General features: G+C 36.1%; 1 protein-coding gene across 1 annotated transcript in view; it reads right to left on the bottom strand.

The window, feature by feature from the left end:
* Positions 1-3,491: 3,491 nt before the first annotated feature.
* LOC140160578 (tyrosine-protein kinase TXK-like) overlaps positions 3,492-19,145 on the bottom strand; it is a 67,081-nt gene continuing 51,427 nt past the window's right edge. The window contains 3 exon segments of the mRNA XM_072183820.1: positions 3,492-6,640; positions 15,670-15,830; positions 17,562-17,677. Coding sequence (XP_072039921.1) covers positions 6,554-6,640; positions 15,670-15,830; positions 17,562-17,677 — 364 coding nt within the window. The 3' untranslated portion in view covers positions 3,492-6,553.

The raw sequence follows: 19,145 nt of genomic DNA, 5'->3' as shown, positions 1-19,145 counted from the left end.
TAATTGCATTATTGAGTCCAATTTCTCAAGCAACAAGGGATCTGCATTTATTAACCTATTTCATTCATGACAAAGGATTCTGTAATTTCTGCCTTTATTATTTATAACACAATACTAAAAATGTCGGAAAATTTAACCAGTATCAATGCATCCACATTCAAGAAAAACTGAATCAATCCCGCAAGTGACATGAATGCACAGCGCACACCGCATAGTACGCAAAACTGCGCACGAGTGCAATTATACAATATTTATGCACTCCACATTTTTTTAAACAGCTTTTCTGATTGGCTAAGTGGTTCTAGGAGTGTATGAATTCAACATTGGGTTAAGCTTCTGATTTAATGCAAATGTTACTTTACCATGAATGATCACCTGCATTAGGAATACATACATGGAAAACTAAACTCTTCACCCAGCAAACACAAAAACGTTTTTAAAACGTTTTAAACAGGTTATATTTTGGGTTTTGGTAAAAACGTTTTGATAACATTAAATGTCGGGTTATTTAAAGGTTAAGAAAACGTTTACAAATGTTTTGTATGAAAACACACTACAACAATATTTTTAAAATGTTTTCAAAATGTTGTTGTAAAATATTTTATGCAATCATTTTTTTGCCAAATATTTTGTCAACACTTAAATAACATTATGTTAAAATATTTGCAGTAAGTTATCAACAAATGTTTTTGAATGTTATGAGAACATTTTATGCCCTTTTTTTTATATATAACCCAACATTTAAACGTTTCTGGCAACATTTTCTAACCTTTTGCGAATGATGTCCAAAACATTTTGTGTTTGCTGGGCATCTAAATTTAAGCAATATTTAATGAATGTTCAGCTGTATATGATTTGCCTTTTGATATGTGATAAATGATCACATCACCAATGTTTGGTAACTTGTGGTGGCCCCATCCTTGATTGTTATCCAAATATATATTGTTTCAACAGCAAGGGGTAATGGTAGTCAAATATTCCAACAAGAGTCAGTGCTAATGCCAAATTAAGTACCACTTCCCGATAAACTGGTGGGTCATGGGTTAGGACTGGGGGTGTGGATACCAGTTAGAAAAGGTGGGGTCTTCCAATTTCATGTTAGTCCAAAAAACAGGAAATGTTTCTTTTGCATATCCCACCCATTGTGCAATTCCAGTTGAAATCCATATACCCTCTGTGGAAGATATGACCTTAATCTTACACACAGGGAGTGTGAATTCATATGTAGTTACCTGAAGGGGTGACTCCATATGAAATCTACACCCTCTGTATGACAGATTAAGGTCATGTCTTCCATAAGAGATGCATGAATTTCAACTGCAATAGTCCATTTCAAATGTTCGATGCACTCACTTACTGCCAAAAAATTTACTGTATATGCCACATTAAGGATTGGGCTTTGTGAATCTGTGATTCAAGAAATTGCACCAGTTTTTCTGTTTCCAGATAAGTGAAATAAACACAGCCAAATTAAAAAGTCTCCACTAGTTCCATCCCCATTTACTCAGAGTCTGATGAGTTTATGGCAAAATAATTTTCTATACACTTTCCTTCGAAGGCTGATACCAAATTTGATATCAAAAGTTTAGTCATCGTGAGCATAGAAACCGTTGTTTGGAAATTTGTGCAATTTTAAAAATGACATAGGGAGTTGTATCACGCGGTGGAGCTAGCGTGAGTGCTAAGAAATACGTCGCCTGAATAGGCCGACAGGTTAATCGATTATAAACCACCTCTTCTCAACATCTACACATCTACACGCATCGAGAGGTCTAATTTCATTGTAATTAAGGTTTACCCATGCATGTCAAAATGCAAATCAAATACCCAGCTCTTTTAATTGTGCGCTGGCAAGTGTACAATAATTTCCTGTACGGGTTGCTTCGGGCCACATAATAAGCTGATACCATGCATTGGTTTTTGCACGGTCAATTCGTAATTTGTCATTTTTAAAATTGCACAAATTTCCAAACAACAGTTCCTATGCTCACGATGATTAAACTTTTGATATCAACTTTGGTATCAACCTTCAAAGGAAAGTGTATAGAAAATTATTATATAAATTATTTTGCCATAAACTCATCAGAATCTGATTAAATGGGGATGGAACTAGTGGAGACTTTTTAATTTGGCTGTGTTTAGGTACTACTACATCTGGAAGTGTGTTGAGATGATGTTAGTGTTATATTAATGCACTACGATTTACTAACATTAACTAATTAATTCAAATATTACATCTTTAACAACAAATAATCACATTTGTACCATACATAATTTCAGATTATATGCAGAATGTATGAAGTATATACATCATGAAATTTACATTACTAAATTTACATAAACTAACCGATTTCTGTGTTTTTTTACTATAAAAAGCAAGAAAAAATTATGTGTGTGAGTGATTATAGAGTAACACCCACTCAACAGATACAACTTCTAATGATACAAAGTCAATCCTTTAAATAATATATTGAAACATACACAAAGACATACATTGATATAGCAGCATGTAGACCGATACTGGACTTTTAAAAAGTTAAAGTAAAATTAAATATTAAACTGTTTATCTGGACTTATTGTTTTGAACTGACTACAGTATCCCCGGGACAGTATCACGTCTCATCCAAGATGCATCTTCAGGCCTAATGGGCTGGCGCCTAAATGTTGACCCATGACACTGTTGGAGTGACATCACTGCAGAGTTGTTGAGGAACCCTTTTGATACCTGCATTGTAGGCCCTTGACAGGTTGTGCCTGAAGATGCATCTTGAATGAGACGTGATACTGTAGTTAGCTCAAAACAGGAAGTTCAGACGAACAGTTTAAGGGCTGGGGTATGAACGTTTGGACAGTATTTATTTTGGGACATTAGAGCACATCAGACATATCGAATTGCATTCTGAATACGAAGAATGTCATTCTGATATCAAATAATTTTGAATTTTTGAAATTCGCAATTTAATACACATTTTATGGCAAATCATTAAAAACTGATATTTTTGATATTTAACAGTACTTGAAGTAAACTTTATAAATCTGATGATTTATACTTAAAGTGTATGTAGGTGGGTTGAAAAGCCGACGATCAATTGAAAATTTTGACCTTTTCGTATTGAAGATATGGATTTTTTCCCAAAACACAAACAAAAATTAGGTCTTTTTGGGAAAAAAATCCATATCTTCAATATGAAAGGTCAAAATTTTCAATTGACCGTCGGCTTTTCCTCCCTGCTACATACACGTTAAGAATATATCATTAGATTTACATAATTTACTTCGAGGACTGTTATATATCAAAAATTCGAAAAATATCAAATGTTTATAATTTGTCATAAAATTTGTATTATATTGTGATTTTCAAAAATGAAAATTATTTGATATCAGAAAGACATGCTTCAGATTCAGAATACAATTCGATAGGTCTGAGGTGCTCTCATGTGCCACAAAAAATACTGTCGAAACGCAATAAACGCTCATTTTAGATCCCTTAATATTTAATCTTAATAAAAAGTTACCTTTTCAGAGCCTGTATTGAGCAGCAACGTTGGTGTGTAAACACTACGCTGCATTAAGACGCCAAGATGGTGTCGCAAACTACGACACAGATCAATAGAGTCTCTAACAAGGTAACTTTTTAAGTTTATACATTGATATGTATGGCACATCATTATACCACCACTAAACATGATATGTGCTCCAAGCCCACTTTTTAAAATTTTGTTTATGGATACGAATGAGTAATTATATTTGTCAACACTTCTTTAATAATACAGATGAGTCTAGAAAAAACAACATTATTCTTTGGGATTATAGTAATGGCTGGAATTAAGACATTCCCTTCTTACATGTACATAACACTGAAGGCATTGTGTGAATGGAATCAGTGAAAGGCAACAAATTGACGAGGGCACCTATAAAATCATGTTTCCCATAATTTTTACACAAAATATATACCTACATAATATTCCAACATACAAAATGATTACGCTACAAAACACTCAAGGTGACAACCTTATCTTGCATAGTCTGGTGACAAGAAAACAGGCAACAATGGACATAGATACGTTACCAGGGCTGTATCTTGTTTAAAACAATAGCCAAAGAGAACCAATTCTGTCATTTTTGTGCATCGCTCATGGATGGCAAATAAGTCTGGATTATGTTGCTATGCACCCGGTAAAATTTGTGTTTGTTTCTGTTCTGCATATAATGCCTTGTGCCAATAATGTGTGCTATGTGTGCAAACCTTTGTGAGTGACATTCAATCTTAAAGGTACAAATTATCATTCAAAATTGGGCTTTTGCCGATAAATGCCAGAGGTACACTATTTTGGTCTCTATGCATGACAAACCAATATGGCAGATTTCCATAGCGATACGCACAGGCAATCCTGAGTTAGTTCTCTTTGGCTTTAATCTCTAGACTACAGCGCATATTACAGTTCCCGTCCACAACTTGTGCTCCAGTCTCACAACTAGTTTGCTAGCCTCATTCACCCTTTGCACGGATCCGCCAAAACTAGGTTCTCCCTGCAAACGCATGCAAAAGAAGCGAATATTTGTTTCTCACACATTTCTGGCAATGCGCCAGAAGACTTTTGCAAAGTGTATGCGGTAATTAAATAATGCGTTTGATAGGTGTATGCATACACACTTTGTGGGTAGAACCTCGTTTTGATGAGATAACCGTGCAAATTTATTTTAATGTAATCTAATACTGAGAAATAATCAATCTTGGATTTCAATTTGCAATTCATGCTAAAAATTCCTCTCTGCCATGAAATTTTTTGAGCCTTAATGTTTCAAACCAGCAACCTAGCGCACTACACCATGCAACTGATGAGCGGTCAGGTGTCTTATTTTTGTGTGTAGCAATGGGCTATTCCAGTTGTAATCCATACATGACCTTAATATCTCACACAGGGGGTGTGAATTTTAAAAGTGATTACCTGAATGAGTGATTCCACTTGAAATTCATACTCCATGTGGGAGATTAAGGTCATATCTTTCATAGGGCGGTGTCTGGATTTCAACTGCAAGTTGAGGACGGAATCTGTCATATGCACAAAAAAGCTAGTTTGGCTAGATACACTTAACAACTCCCGGACCAACATTCAAATTACTCGCACTGACTTAAAATTGTTACCGCCACACAGTTACCCCCCCTCTCTCTGCTCACAACAAAGTTACCTGCCACAGGCATGTAGCGAGTGTACCGTATTTAAATCCCTGCCCTCATGCCTGTACTTGGTAACCTTGTCCAACCCTGTAGGTATCAAGTTATGGATACAAGCAACAAGAAAACACAGCCAGCGCATAAAATGGAGATTTTGAAATGTCATATTTTAAAGGGGTTATTCAATCTGAAAATCACACCCCCTTGAATAAGATTATCAACAAAATTCAACAGTTTTCATTCAAAACTGTGGAAGATAACAGAATTCCAAACAAAATTTACAAACAAAAGTAGGCCACATTGTGTTAAATCCAACTGTATTTCAATAATATTTTCCACAATTTGCAGCAGCAATTTAACATAAAACAGGCACAATATTCAGACTGGATTGATTATATGGTGTAACTGGAATTGGGATGACATCATCATCCTCAACAGGGGGGTGTGGATTTGAAATGGTATAGCCCATTGAAGAATTGTAATGCATATAAAATGTGCTAAGGCATTGTGAGTTTGGCACTGTGCAATATAAAAAAACACAACCATCAAAATTTGGCTTAGTTTCGCTTTCCCAACCACCCCCACCCCCGGCCTAGGCTAAGTCACACAAAAACACAGTAAATGAACAGGGCCATTAACAATGGCACAATTGACTAAGACACAATGGTTAAACATGATTAAATATCAAAACAGTTCTGTTGTTGGTTTAAATTGGAAAGGGAGTGAGTTGTGGTAACTGAGTACACTAATTTGAATCTGTTAATGGTTAACATGGCAATGAAACAAGTTGTTATAAATTATCACACAAAATCTTACACTATACTGATTTGACTTTTCAACTCACTTTTGTCATCACTGTACAATCCATGATGACAATAGTAAAAAGCATGTTTTTAATAAAATCTTAAATACACTTAAAAAGTTCTTCGCAAGTTCTTTACGAGGACAACTCATACCACAACTAGAATATTGTGAATTGTTTCTGTTGTTTCAGCTTACCCATCAGGTTTGGCGAAATCATATGACTTATAAAAACAGACGGTGCAGCGAAGTCCAATATCATCTATTATAAATGAGGGCCAATCATTCCAGACGGAATTGCTACATCCACTCTTGCCTGTTACCACATATATTTTTTACAGTGTAGTCTTGATAGTGTTCACAAAGACACATAACACTCTGCATAAAGTTGTTTGACATGGACGATAAAATGATTGACCCTCCGAATATCCGAGAATTGTCATTGCATACAAAGCAGCCTGTTGTGGTGCAATCTTTCCCTCTTTAATCTATGGGTGAAATAAAAAAAGTATCCTTGCACCAAATTGGTCAACTCCTTGATATGTTGCAAACTGGCAACCCTGCTGATAATACTCCTCAAAAGATGTCTGTCCTCTCCTCATAGCTCATCAGTGATGCTAATTTCTGGTAGAGCATGCCAAATGATGGCCGATCCTCTGGCGTCTGTAAATAATAGGATATAAATGTAAAACATTAATAACTTATTGAATATCATAATGATATTATTATAAAAGGAATAAAAATGTTTACTTGTCATTCACAAGGAGCATAACAGTGTATCCTAAGATAGTTTTCATATGCATTTAATAACCATCATGATTGGAATTGCTATAGTTTAAACTACCCGATCAGGTTTGGTGATATAAATGGATCTAAGTAATGGATGTATAAAATCTTTTGTATTCTAATTGCTTAGCGAGCAACCTAATGCAAGTAGACCATTCTGATTTAGGCTGGGGGAACAGGAGTAGTGGAACCCCTTGAGGTAAGGAGTTAACATTGAGCAAATCTTGGGGTCCATTGTTCAGGAACCATTTACTAATGCACAATGAACTTGAAATGTTAACCCCATGGGCACTACTACGTTTCTTACAGTGCCCCTGATTGGTTAATTACAAGATATAATCATCTGAGTAACCAATTGAAATAGAGCTTTAAGATCTTTTATCAATTTTAAGCTAAATCCCCTTCAGCCCTTCTGGCCATTCTTACCATACATCTGATTAGCTCAATACATAATAATACACCTCTTTGTAACCAATGAAAATAGTAATGAACCAATCAAAATAGTAATTAGTGGCTGAAAATTTGGGCCTGTGGTGCCTTTGGTGTTAAGAAGTCCAAAACAGTCTTAACTGCCAAACAATGAGCGTGTTTCTACAGAGCCACATACCGCTTTGGAAACGGTATGGAACCGTTAATCACTCCTGTGGAAACAGCCTCCAACGCCTTTTGCAACGCCTTTTTCATCGCCAACGGAAACCTCGTTAGAGTAGGTTTTTGCCGTTGACGAAGCGGGTAGATTTTCTGTGGAAACAGACCGAAGCGGTATCTTGCCGATTATTGAGCAAAATCAAACAAAATGGCTGTTAATCAACATGTTAATTGGACAGACGACATGACAAAAACGTTAATAACAGCCTGGGCAACATAACAAGTCCAAACTGTTATGTAAAGCCACAATATTATTTATCCGTGATACGGAAAAACAGAAAAACTCACGGAATTCGGGGTTTGCTCACGGAAATTTGTGATGCTACAAAATAGTGAAAAACTGTGTAAAATGTAAAACTTTCCTCTTGATTTGCAAAATATAACAAAAAAAAGTGATTATTTAGCAATAATCAACCATTAAACAATCCATTCTAGCATTAATTCTAGGCCTACGATGCAATATTCTGGCCATACTACTGTACAAAATACACTTTTAAAACATGTTTGTCATTCACATTAAACGGTATGAACACGCCAACGGCAAAAACCTGTCTGTGGAAACAGCAGGTTAAACGGTAAGATAACGGTAAGATAGCGTTATCCATTTAGCGGTAACTTAGCGGTGCGCCTGTAGAAACACGCTCAATAATACAAAGTCCCCTGAAAACATTTACCCCAGCAGGGGAAGCATATTGCAGATGAGTTTCATAATGCTACAATTTTCTTTACCTACAGAGAATGAATTCAATCTGCATGAATTTTCAATTAACAGTACACTGCTAATTGCTACTTCACATGTTTAATTTGCAATACAGGCAATTGTTAAATGACTTGTTTGCATACATGGTATTTAAAAAAATTCTTGGTAAGTTATTTTAAAATTCAAAAACACAGGTACGAGTCACGCCTGAATTGAGCATTCACAACTGCAAATGGGTTATTGTTTTAATCAGGAGGCCAATGTGTGATATTTTCCAACCAAGTTTCAGTCCAACTGGAGCAATTTACACTTTGACCTATAGATGATGTTTGAGGAACTCTGGTTGTTTTGTAACACATCTCCTACACCTTCAAATTATTTTATTTCCAGTACCAAGTCTGAGTTCACTAGTAGTGTTACTTTTGGAATAACACCGACCGCCCTATTTGATTTGTTAAAATCTTTCCCACGTATCATCAAACACTACAACTTGTAAAGAGGCTGTTAACAGGTTAATGAATGTTAATATGAGTTGTGATCATAGTCATGTGGAGTTGACCTTCGTTAAGCTAAGAGGTACACAAGAAGAGTTTCCGCATCTTATATGTTTCTGCAAATGCTCATGAAATGGGTGTTTGTGTGGAATCAAACTAGCAGCTGAGGAGACTAGTCTTACAGCCATATTGTAACATTTGCTGAGGAGGACGCCCTCAATATTTCTCAAAATTCTATTTTTTACATACTTGTAATGTACTTTATTAAACTAAGATTCCCTGCAAAAATCAAGACTTTAGGTGGTTCAGTTTTGTCAAATTCAAGATTTTGAACAAAACGCAAGAACCGTTGTTTAATTATTACAATGGAAATGTTAGTCGAACAGGTACGCGATGCGATGTTCATAACACAGTACACACATGGCTTGTGGAACACATCAATGGATCATGCCATAACACGACCGCTGAAGTGACACATATTGGTGACATCGGCGCTGGTACTAAATTCTGATTTTCTTTTACCTCAGTTATTCGGCTCAAAATTAAAAGGGGACATATCTGACATAGCTAACATTTTATGGAAAAGAAATACTAATCTATTTTTATGAATGTTACAATATGGCTTTAACCATAATGTGGAAGGTAGGACTTAGCCTTTGGGAGTCAATGATATGTCTGGTTTAATATTTGATGCATAGCCAACTGAAAAGCGACCATTAGAAAGGCACAGGGGTGAACCTTAAAAATTAAATGCTTTGTGTATGTTCTCATGTGTGAGTGTTGAATGCTGCACAGGTGTAGGCTGATTTAAGCATGCTAACAGGGCACAGGCATGGATTTATCCTATCTGGGTATTTATTAATCTATGGTCTTAACACTTTTGACCAGTTTCCCTCCTACTTTGTAGATATGTGATCATAAATATGAGTAGCATTTAATATGGTAGTCATGTGTATTATAAGGGAGTCAAAACTGTAATATATTTGTCTTGTTAGAGAAAGTCTTTTTGAAACCACCAGTTTTTACCATGTGTGCATGATGGATTTGTACAACTATCTGTATATAGATTTCTCTCATGTGTATTTGGTGACTTCATAGTACATTAGCCTAGAACCGGAGGGAAGACTTGGGTGGGGGGCATGTCCCCTAGAATTGTGGGTAATAAAACTAATAGGGTGACTTTCAGATAGAAATCATCTGTGTAAAATTGGATCAATATCAATGTTGTATTACCAGCATTCTGGTGTGTATGATCCCAAGATTAAAAAAAGATTGAAGAAGCATGTCCGGATCTATTCCAGAACTTTAGTCAGAGCCACAGCACAAACATCAGCAACCAAGTAGCTATTTAGTAACCAACCTGAGCTGATGCGGATGTTTCATACAGACATGCTTAACGCTTGCACTACCCATTCGCAATTTGTGGAATATTAAAGATCGGAGGGGCTTGAACTAAGTCATTCAATTCCAGTGTAAACATCGGATCACACACATCCCTGGATTCTCATAATACAACATTTTAAATAACCAAAATTTACACACAAATCGTATGGACCAACTTCATGGACAAAATTTCTGACTGAAAGTCGCCATATTACGTACAATGCTCAGGAGATATGCTACCACCTAGGAAGACTTTGACAAAGTGAAGGGCACTGATACCTTACGAATCACATGCATCCGATAACCAGTTCAGTTGATCATAGAGAACTGTAAAGTTTGGCCTTTGTCCTGCATTCTGGAATGTCGCCAATATCAAAAATAAAACATGTTAGTATATGAAAGAGAAATGAAAATAAAATATATATATATGGATATAGAGTACATGCTGGGTTATGGGTGTATATTATAATAAATATATGTATGTGTATATATTTGTACTGAGAGGAAGATAAAATAAAAGGAATTAGATGCAAATGCTCCAGAAGCATATTGCAACAGAAGGATACAAAGAATAAGATATATCCCAATGTAAACCAGAAGTAGAAGAAGACAAGGTTATATCTAGAAGGAAAGCATGGTAAATAGTAGGGCTCTCATCTAACGGGTAATTATGTACTCGGGTACCCGATTGAATTAATATGCATTGCTAGCTGATCAATAAAAGCAAATGTAATTAAAATGTAGAACTTAATCAAACTTTGAAAACAAAAATAGAAGCAGTAGCAGTATTTCTCTGGTTTCCAACCTTGAATAACAAGTAATTTAGGGTCTATAACTTTTTTTCCTGTTTTTCAGTACTTTGACCCGTGCATTTTGACCCGGGTAGGCCCATCCTTGGGCCTACCCGGGTACCCGGGAATTGGTGAGAGCCTTAGTAAATAGAGAGGCATTAATATCCATCAGTGCTTTGGAACGGATAAGCTGGTTGCCGAACAAGTTAACTATCATAGCATGAGAGTAGGAAAGAACAGGGAAATATTTACTATGAGTTTTTTTAGTACATATATAAGGGCTAACCATTACAGGGATCGATGACACAAGAAATTAGTCTGGGCAGTTGAAACCATCCAAATGTTCCCCAGTAGCTATACCCATTCAGATTTGTATATAACTTGCACTGATGCAATAAACACTGATGCTTTTACTAACCAGAGTCATACAAGCAGCAACAGATAATTTTATCAGATCAAGAATAAAGGAAACTACCATATTTACTCTATTAAACGCTCCCCTTCTATTAAACGCTCCTCCCCATCTTTTTGCCAAGAAAAAGTGACCGAAATGCAGACATTTCCATGATATAGCATGTAAGCATCCATGCATCGTAAGTAAGCTTACAACTGGTATGTCTTGATCGAGAAACTGCATGGACAAATCCTATTCTGATTAAAGAGTTTAACTTCAATACTACACCATTTTTCGCTCACCTGGAACGTTTTCACTAGTTCGACTAGCGTCTTCAGCAGATGGTGATGCGTGATGATATCTTGTCTACGATCGGGATATCTCTCACTGATGACGTTATGACATGAAAATGTTCCATGTGAGCGAAAAATATTGTAGTGTTGAAGTTAAAATTCTTTAATCATTTTATCTACCACTACTTATGAATATCCACTCGTAAATCCTATTTAACTTACATTTCCATCCCATTCATCGCCAAATTATATAGTAGAATGTTCATATATTTAACTAAATAAATCGCATTCTTGCATAAAAATGCACTTACAGATCTATTTCGTAGTATTTTCCGATAATGTGGGGTCCCTGTGGGTATGCGAGCTGCCATGTTGCTCAAACCGGAAGTTGTATTTTCGCAAATGCAACACCCCCGCGGCATTTTATAGAATAAATATGGTTAATGAGGGGAAGCAAGAGGGTAAAACAAGGCTGCTCATTAATATGACGGATTACTCAATTTTGAAGATGTGTGTATGTGCTTAATATAGATTCACCTTACAAAGGAAATATTTCTGAGCCTAAGTTGTATGTTACAAGTTACAAGATATTTCAACAGGTGTATCCCTTTCATGTGTTTCATTGAATATTTCTGTTGGTGTTTTGTTTCTTTACTTTTTATTTTATATAATAGTATTTTCTGTTGTTTTTTGATTTGATGTTTGTCTTTTATATAAAATATTACAATAGCCAGGGAGGATTTTCATTCTTTTTTGGGTGGGGTGGGATGTGGGTGGTGTTGAAAATAGCCTTGCAGGTAAGTGATTCACTATTCACTATTGAGATTCTTGTTAATATATTTGAACCTGAAAGTTACCTTCTGAAAATAAATCTTCTAAATTCTGACAATTTTAGACATATATATTTTGACATTGCCACCCCACTACCTTCACTTACAAGGCCTCAATGTATTGGTTGTATCATTTGTATATTACTTTAGTTCTAACTGCCGGACTAGGATTTAGCTATGTTTCTTTTTGACAAAACAGGATAATATTTTTGTAATCCAATACAATTAGAGCTGCATTTTCTGGAATCAGGGCTGGGCTGGGATAATAATATAAACACTATTTTCATGCTCTTCCTATACTTTTGTACAGGAGCCAAACATTGTTAATCGGTGATGAATCCACACTTCTCCAGTAGCGTATTTATATGTAAATGCAAGTTAACAGAAGTTAAATTCATACCACACAGACACCCCAACCCACATTTGAAACAATGTGTGATTGATTCATTTCAGATCAACTTTTTTGTCCCGTTTAAAAACAGTTTAGAACTGTGCTGTCTCTGCACCTCTTAAGGCCAGAGTAATGGAAGACACATTCGTTCACGCCCGAATCTGAGATTTCTTGATATTTATCAACACTAAGCTGTATTCTTTCACTTGAAACTGATAAAATACAACTTGCTAATATTTACTCGTATTTTTGTTTGATTTGTTACTCGTATTTTTGTACTCTTTTCAACTCTAAAAAGTCACATGGCTCAAGACAGCTTAGTAAATTGGCGGGAAATAATGAGCCAGACATGCGCGAATGCGAAATATTTTGATTACACAAGCAATTCGCTTAGCGTGACGCGACGCAACTCTGCGCGTATGTCCAACACAGTCTAGGCGCATACGGTTTGTTGTTCACGCCAGCAAATGTGGTGTAAAAAAAACAAAAATTTGCAGTCAAAATGCCACTTAGATTTTTTAATTATTTTGAATTTTGGCGCACTGAAAGCAGACATTATAGATTTATTGGTGCAAAAAGATGCATATTTAGACCATGCACCAGATACAGCTTTTACAAGCGTGAAAGTCTTACCGTTTTCAAATATAAGGACGTTTAGTGCATAATATTAACATTTTTTTACTAAAACATCGATTTCTCAGAGTTCACTTTTGACAATATTGCACGATTTTTGTGACAAGATAACTCGAAAAATATGCAAGCAAAAGGTAAACTTTTTGCACTATCGTTTAGAGTACATCAAAGCCTAGGGAAGGTTTTCTCATTTTTTCAAAATATTTGTTTTAAACAAAAAATATACACCATTCTGTGCAATTTTAAGCTTAATTGCTTTTTTTCACATGTTTTTTCGATATTTCAAAAAAGAGACAATTTCAAAAAATAAAAAAACCTTCCCTAAGTTCATGTCTCTTCTTTATGAAAAGCTAACTGTTTTTTTTTCTAAGTTGTCACAAAAAATTGGGGTAAAAAGTGAATTTTTGTGATTTTTTTAAAACTCGAGATTTTTGAACAAATCTGACGTCACCATGGGATTCCTTGACTCATTTCCTTTCCAAAAATGTATAGTTTTATATACTTTTGACATACAATTCAGAAATAATGATGCTCGAAAAGGTCCAAGTTCTCTCCCATTACACTGGCCTTAAGTCAACTTATCTTTTTTAATGACCAATAAAAGCTTTTTTAATGACCAATAAAAGCTTTTTTAATGACCAATAAAAGCTTTTTTAATGACCAATAAAAGCAAAGCTGTAAAAGCATGGAAAAATAACACTTCAATTTTGCTGATAAAATTTGAAATCAACAGCATAAATTGACCATACTAATTTTAAAATTGACAGGGTACACTATTTTACCACTCCATGAATGACAAGCAAACACAGTTTAATCCCTTCTCTGCTATGTAGTTGTTCAACTTTTTCCACATGAATGCAATGCTTTTTTATGTGTGTACAAGTGGCCCAGCATTTTGAAATGAATAGGCTACACTGGGTTTCAGAGAAGAACAGCAGTCTTTTGGTCAGATTGACGCGAGTCCTCTGTTAATGAACCGCATACGCGGAGCTTTGCGTGTCCTTCAAGGGCACCGATCTGTGTTGACCAACGATTGGACGCATAATCGCCCAATCAGATTATCGGTCTGTTTCTGTTTGTCAGATGATTGATTCAGCCAATCAGAAGCCCATTTCCGTGTTTACACTCTGCACACTCTCAGAATGTAAACAAGTGCCATTCTTCTCTGACAAAAACTGTAGTGCATGCCTTTTGTGCATCCAGAAATGTCTTCTGGAAATTACAGCCAGTTGATAGCAGCAAATGGGAGCAAGTTCCATTGAGATATATGCCATAAATTATTATACTTACTGTAAGGAATCTGTTTAAATTGAGGTCTCACAAATTGAACATGGAATTATTCAAGAGGCTCGGACAATTATGATCTATCTCAATTCAACTCTCCCCCATTAGACTTTATAAAATGCTTTTGAAATGTTTAGCAGCATGAGCCAGCTAGCCATGACATGCACATAATAAATATCTAATACTTGTCAAAAATTATATTATGTCTTAAAGTAAATCTCAATAACTTTGTTATTTGTTTTAGCTCATGCAATGTGTTTCAGCAGGATACATGCTGCATTGGGCTATACATGTACACCCCTATGGAAGACATGACTTTAATCTCCCACACAGGGGGTGTCAATATCAAATAAAGTCACCTGTTCAGGTTGTGGGTCATGACTTCCAATTGGGGTGAATGGCCATTATGGCAGTTCCAATTGAATCGATCATATGTAAGTAACATTATAAAATGCATGCAGTTACTACAGTAATCTATAATCTTCATTTACTGCCATGTGATCCAGTAGTCTTGCAAGAACTTGGAAGATAGAACTCGCATCTTAAAAGCATTTAGTTCACTGAGGGCAAGCACATAGCCTGACATTGTTGCATGTATTTTTTAGTTGCAAAAGATTGTGTTTTCGGTTTTTGGCTGCAATTTCCCAATGATTAGCTTTGATAGCAGTTTTGATCTTCTTCTCAACATGTTGCTACCGAAGCACATTTCGGCTGCAGCAGAAAAATTACAGCAAAATTGTGGCAGCATTGCAATGGCAAAAATACACACAATATACTGAACTATATTCTGCCCTTCTATAAGAGGATCAATTTTTCTTGGACTAGAATATTTTTACACTCAAGGTGACAAAATGATCTACAGATCCAAAACATTCAGATTGTCACTTCTTTTGCTGTATGCACATAAAATCTACCTTGTAAAGCCATAATACAGGGGGAGTATGGGTTTCAAAATGATTAACCCTGACCAGTTACAATTTAAAAACATACTCCCCCTGTGGAAGATATTTCCACAATCTTCCACAGGGGGAGTGTGAATTTCAAGTGGAATATCCCATTACTCACATCTCTCCAGCATTTCATCATGATGCGGTATATCTCCTCCGGGCAGCTTTCTGGTCTTTCCATCCTATATCCTTTCCTTGTCACTTGTTCTACAACGTCTACATTGGTCATTGTTGCATATGGTGTTTTGCCTCCTGAAAATACCTCCCACATCAAGATGCCTACGATATAATGAGAAATGAATGCCATTACTTACAGAAAATTTCTGTACAATTTTCAAATGTTCAAATTCACCACATGTATTTTGAATGACCATGATCCCACTCGCCATCTGTGGTGCTTCATTTACAATGCCATGCTGTTAATGGGGAAATATTCGGATATACTATACTGTGTCCCAACTCAATTTAAAAGTGCTGTCAGTGTGTTTACACGGTAGTGTTGCCAGTGTAAGGACAAACTACCATTTTTTATGTGTGAATACGCCTGCTGTATAAGGTTAGTGCATAATTCCAAACTGCCAAACTCATCTCAACTTGAGAGGAGACACACTAGTACTATACAGCATAGGGTAGAGGCTGCCATTTGTAACATCCTCCTTTAACATTCAATTGTTCTGAACTATAAAATTTTCAGTGGGTGCGTATTGAAAAGGATAACATTTATGTAATGTTAGTTGTTTGCAATACTGTATTACAGAAATGTTCACACTTTTTGTAGTTAAACAGACTACTGCAAATTACAAACCCCACAAAAATATTTTAAACCCATAGGTAATATTGTCAATTTATGTCACAAACCCCTCACGGAAGTATCCTGCGCCTCTCGAGCCACTTCCAGTCCTGCCGGGACTCGAACCCACGACCCTGGGTTTAAGAGGCGAGTGCGCTAGCGTATAGACCAAAAGAGGACTTCCCGTCAGGTCTATAACACTAACGCACTTATACCTCCGTGACATGCTCCCCCTCCTCGCAAGGCGCGTCCTCGCACCTGACTTCCTCTGTTTAAACTGGTCGTCCTTGATACAAGGCATATTCGGCCAGACTGGCCGTCCTTGATACAAGAAATACTCGGCCAGCCATTTTGTGAACGCCTAACCCTTTCCGATGGGTGATCCCCCTGGTGTTAAGAAACACCAGGGACCACCGCTGCCACCATTTATGTCACAAACCCCTCACGGAAGTATCCTGCGCCTCTCGAGCCACTTCCGGTCCTGCCGGGACTCGAACCCACGACCCTGGGTTTAAGAGGCGAGTGCGCTAGCGTATAGACCAAAAGAGGACTTCCCCGTCAGGTCTATAACACTAACGCACTTATACCTCCGTGACAATATATGGTCCACAACTTATAAGTTCCCCCTTTATACTTTTTAAAATAAGTCCAAAACTGTTTTACGAAATGTAAAAAGGTAAGTATAGCCCTATTTGTTTTACACATGTGGACCAATTTATACTGTCACACATCATTGCGTTCAGTCACAATGGTTAATTAATTGTGTAAGAAAAGAGGCCATTTTAAAAGTTGCACCTGAGTCATATAGCCCGGGTCCATAGCAGTCAGGTTTTCTTTAACAAACACATGAATAGACCTGGCCTACTAAATTGTTTGAGAGATAACTCCTATTGACTCAAATGCAACTTTTAGCACTGTTTAAAATGGTCTCTTTTTTACATAATAAACCATTGTGACTGAACGCATAATGACGTCAGACGTTATAATTTGTCCATATGTAAAAACAAATAAAACTACTCATACCCTTTTACATGTTTGCATTTCGTCAAATATTTTTTGATTTCTTTTATAAAGTAGTATAAACTTATAAGTTGTGGACCCTATATGTAGCCATTTGAAACCGTGAATAAAAGAAACCAGTAAAACTGTTCACCTCAGTTAAAATTGCAAAAATATACTGTTATACAGTCTCCAGATTGTACTATCTATTGATAACTTACCAAATGCCCATACATCTGACTTGCTGCTAAACCTTGTATAATGCAGTACTTCTGGTGGTGCCCATTTGATGGGAAACTTGGTGCCAGAACTAGTGTACTCGTCATCTATGACATACCTAACAAGGGATTAAAAAAATTGGTAATCAAGGGTTTAACAGCTTCTGTCAAATGAAACATGGTGTTTATACTGACACCATTTGTGTCTTAGAAATATTTTTGTAATTTTAGATTCATTAGATTAGTGGTTCTCAGATCCAGCCCACCAAATTATTGCACACTTGCAGTTGGCCCCTTGAACAGCTCTGCAATATGTGACCGTCCAGGTTGAAACGCTCGTAAAGTCGGCCCCTGGTCAAATTTGTTTTCTTCCGTGTTTAGAAAATATATATCATAAGCTTTACAATGATAAATCATTTGACTTCAAACGATATCCAGAAGCGGAGTTATAACTTGTTAAACTTTGCTCCTTCAGTAAAAGGGTACATTATTTTGGCACTACATTATTTCTTTTTTTCCACATTGCTGGTATTAAATATAATTGGCAGTCACTTCAAATCATCCCCAACTGAACAAGGTTCAGGAATGTCCTCTCATTATTAATTGTTGGTTAACCCACCACTTGAACAGGATTTAGCCAAAGCAAACAAAGACTTAAGCTTTTTACTAATGCTATACATAAGTATAAACTTATTATCCTCTTCAACAATAGGATTAAAGATTGGTGTGTGACTGGACTAAAATGAGAAACATGTCGGACAAATATTAGGGACATATGAATACAACCTCTATGCATATTTTGCACTGTAACTCGAAATACAATTTGCCGACTTTACAAGTGGTTTGAGATGGATGGTCACATATGTACAGTAAACATAGCAAACCAAGGTGTATTTGGCCCTCAAACACAAGTCTTTGAAATGATTTTGGCCCTCCACAGTTATCAATGGCTAAATTTCAAACATCTACATCTTAATACTGTACTGTACTAGTAGTGGGGCTATACATTGGTGATGTTTCATATTCCTCAAGGCTTAACTTATTTGTTGCCGTTTTTATTTTTAATGAAATCTGCCAACATAATTTCTTGGAGGTGCCACCTATGATGATCTTCATAAAAAAAGCGCTGTCACACCTAATTTAAAAACAGCCGTCTCACTGTAGCAGGTCCAAAAAGTCAAATGCGAAATGCATTTTTTTATTTTTTTATTTTAATCCATGTCTTGAAATGGAAAAAAATACCCTTTTCGCTGCAAATTGGAATGGGAATTTACAGTGGGTTTCTCTGACACAAAAAAAAAAAATCATATTTCTTCATATTCAAGCATATTTATGACCCCCTTTCAACCTGCAGTAGTTTTTCACTATGCTCGTTTGTTGTGTAATGTGTAAATGTTTACTCCAGTAGTGTTTTATATTATTTTTTTTGCGATTTTTTTCTCTTTTTTTTCTTTGTAAGTGAAAAAACAAAAATTCAAATGCGCACAATAAGCCGTCAAAAACGAAACGCGCGCGCTACAGGAAAGAAACTTGGTTTTTTTTGGCCTTATGCGACTTTCAAAAATGGAATCTTTGACATCATCATTG

This window comes from Amphiura filiformis, chromosome 9, assembly GCF_039555335.1.
Source record: "Amphiura filiformis chromosome 9, Afil_fr2py, whole genome shotgun sequence".
Lineage (NCBI taxonomy): Eukaryota > Metazoa > Echinodermata > Ophiuroidea > Amphilepidida > Amphiuridae > Amphiura > Amphiura filiformis.
Note: the sequence above shows the minus strand (reverse complement) of the source record. Positions and strands in the feature narration are given on the sequence as shown.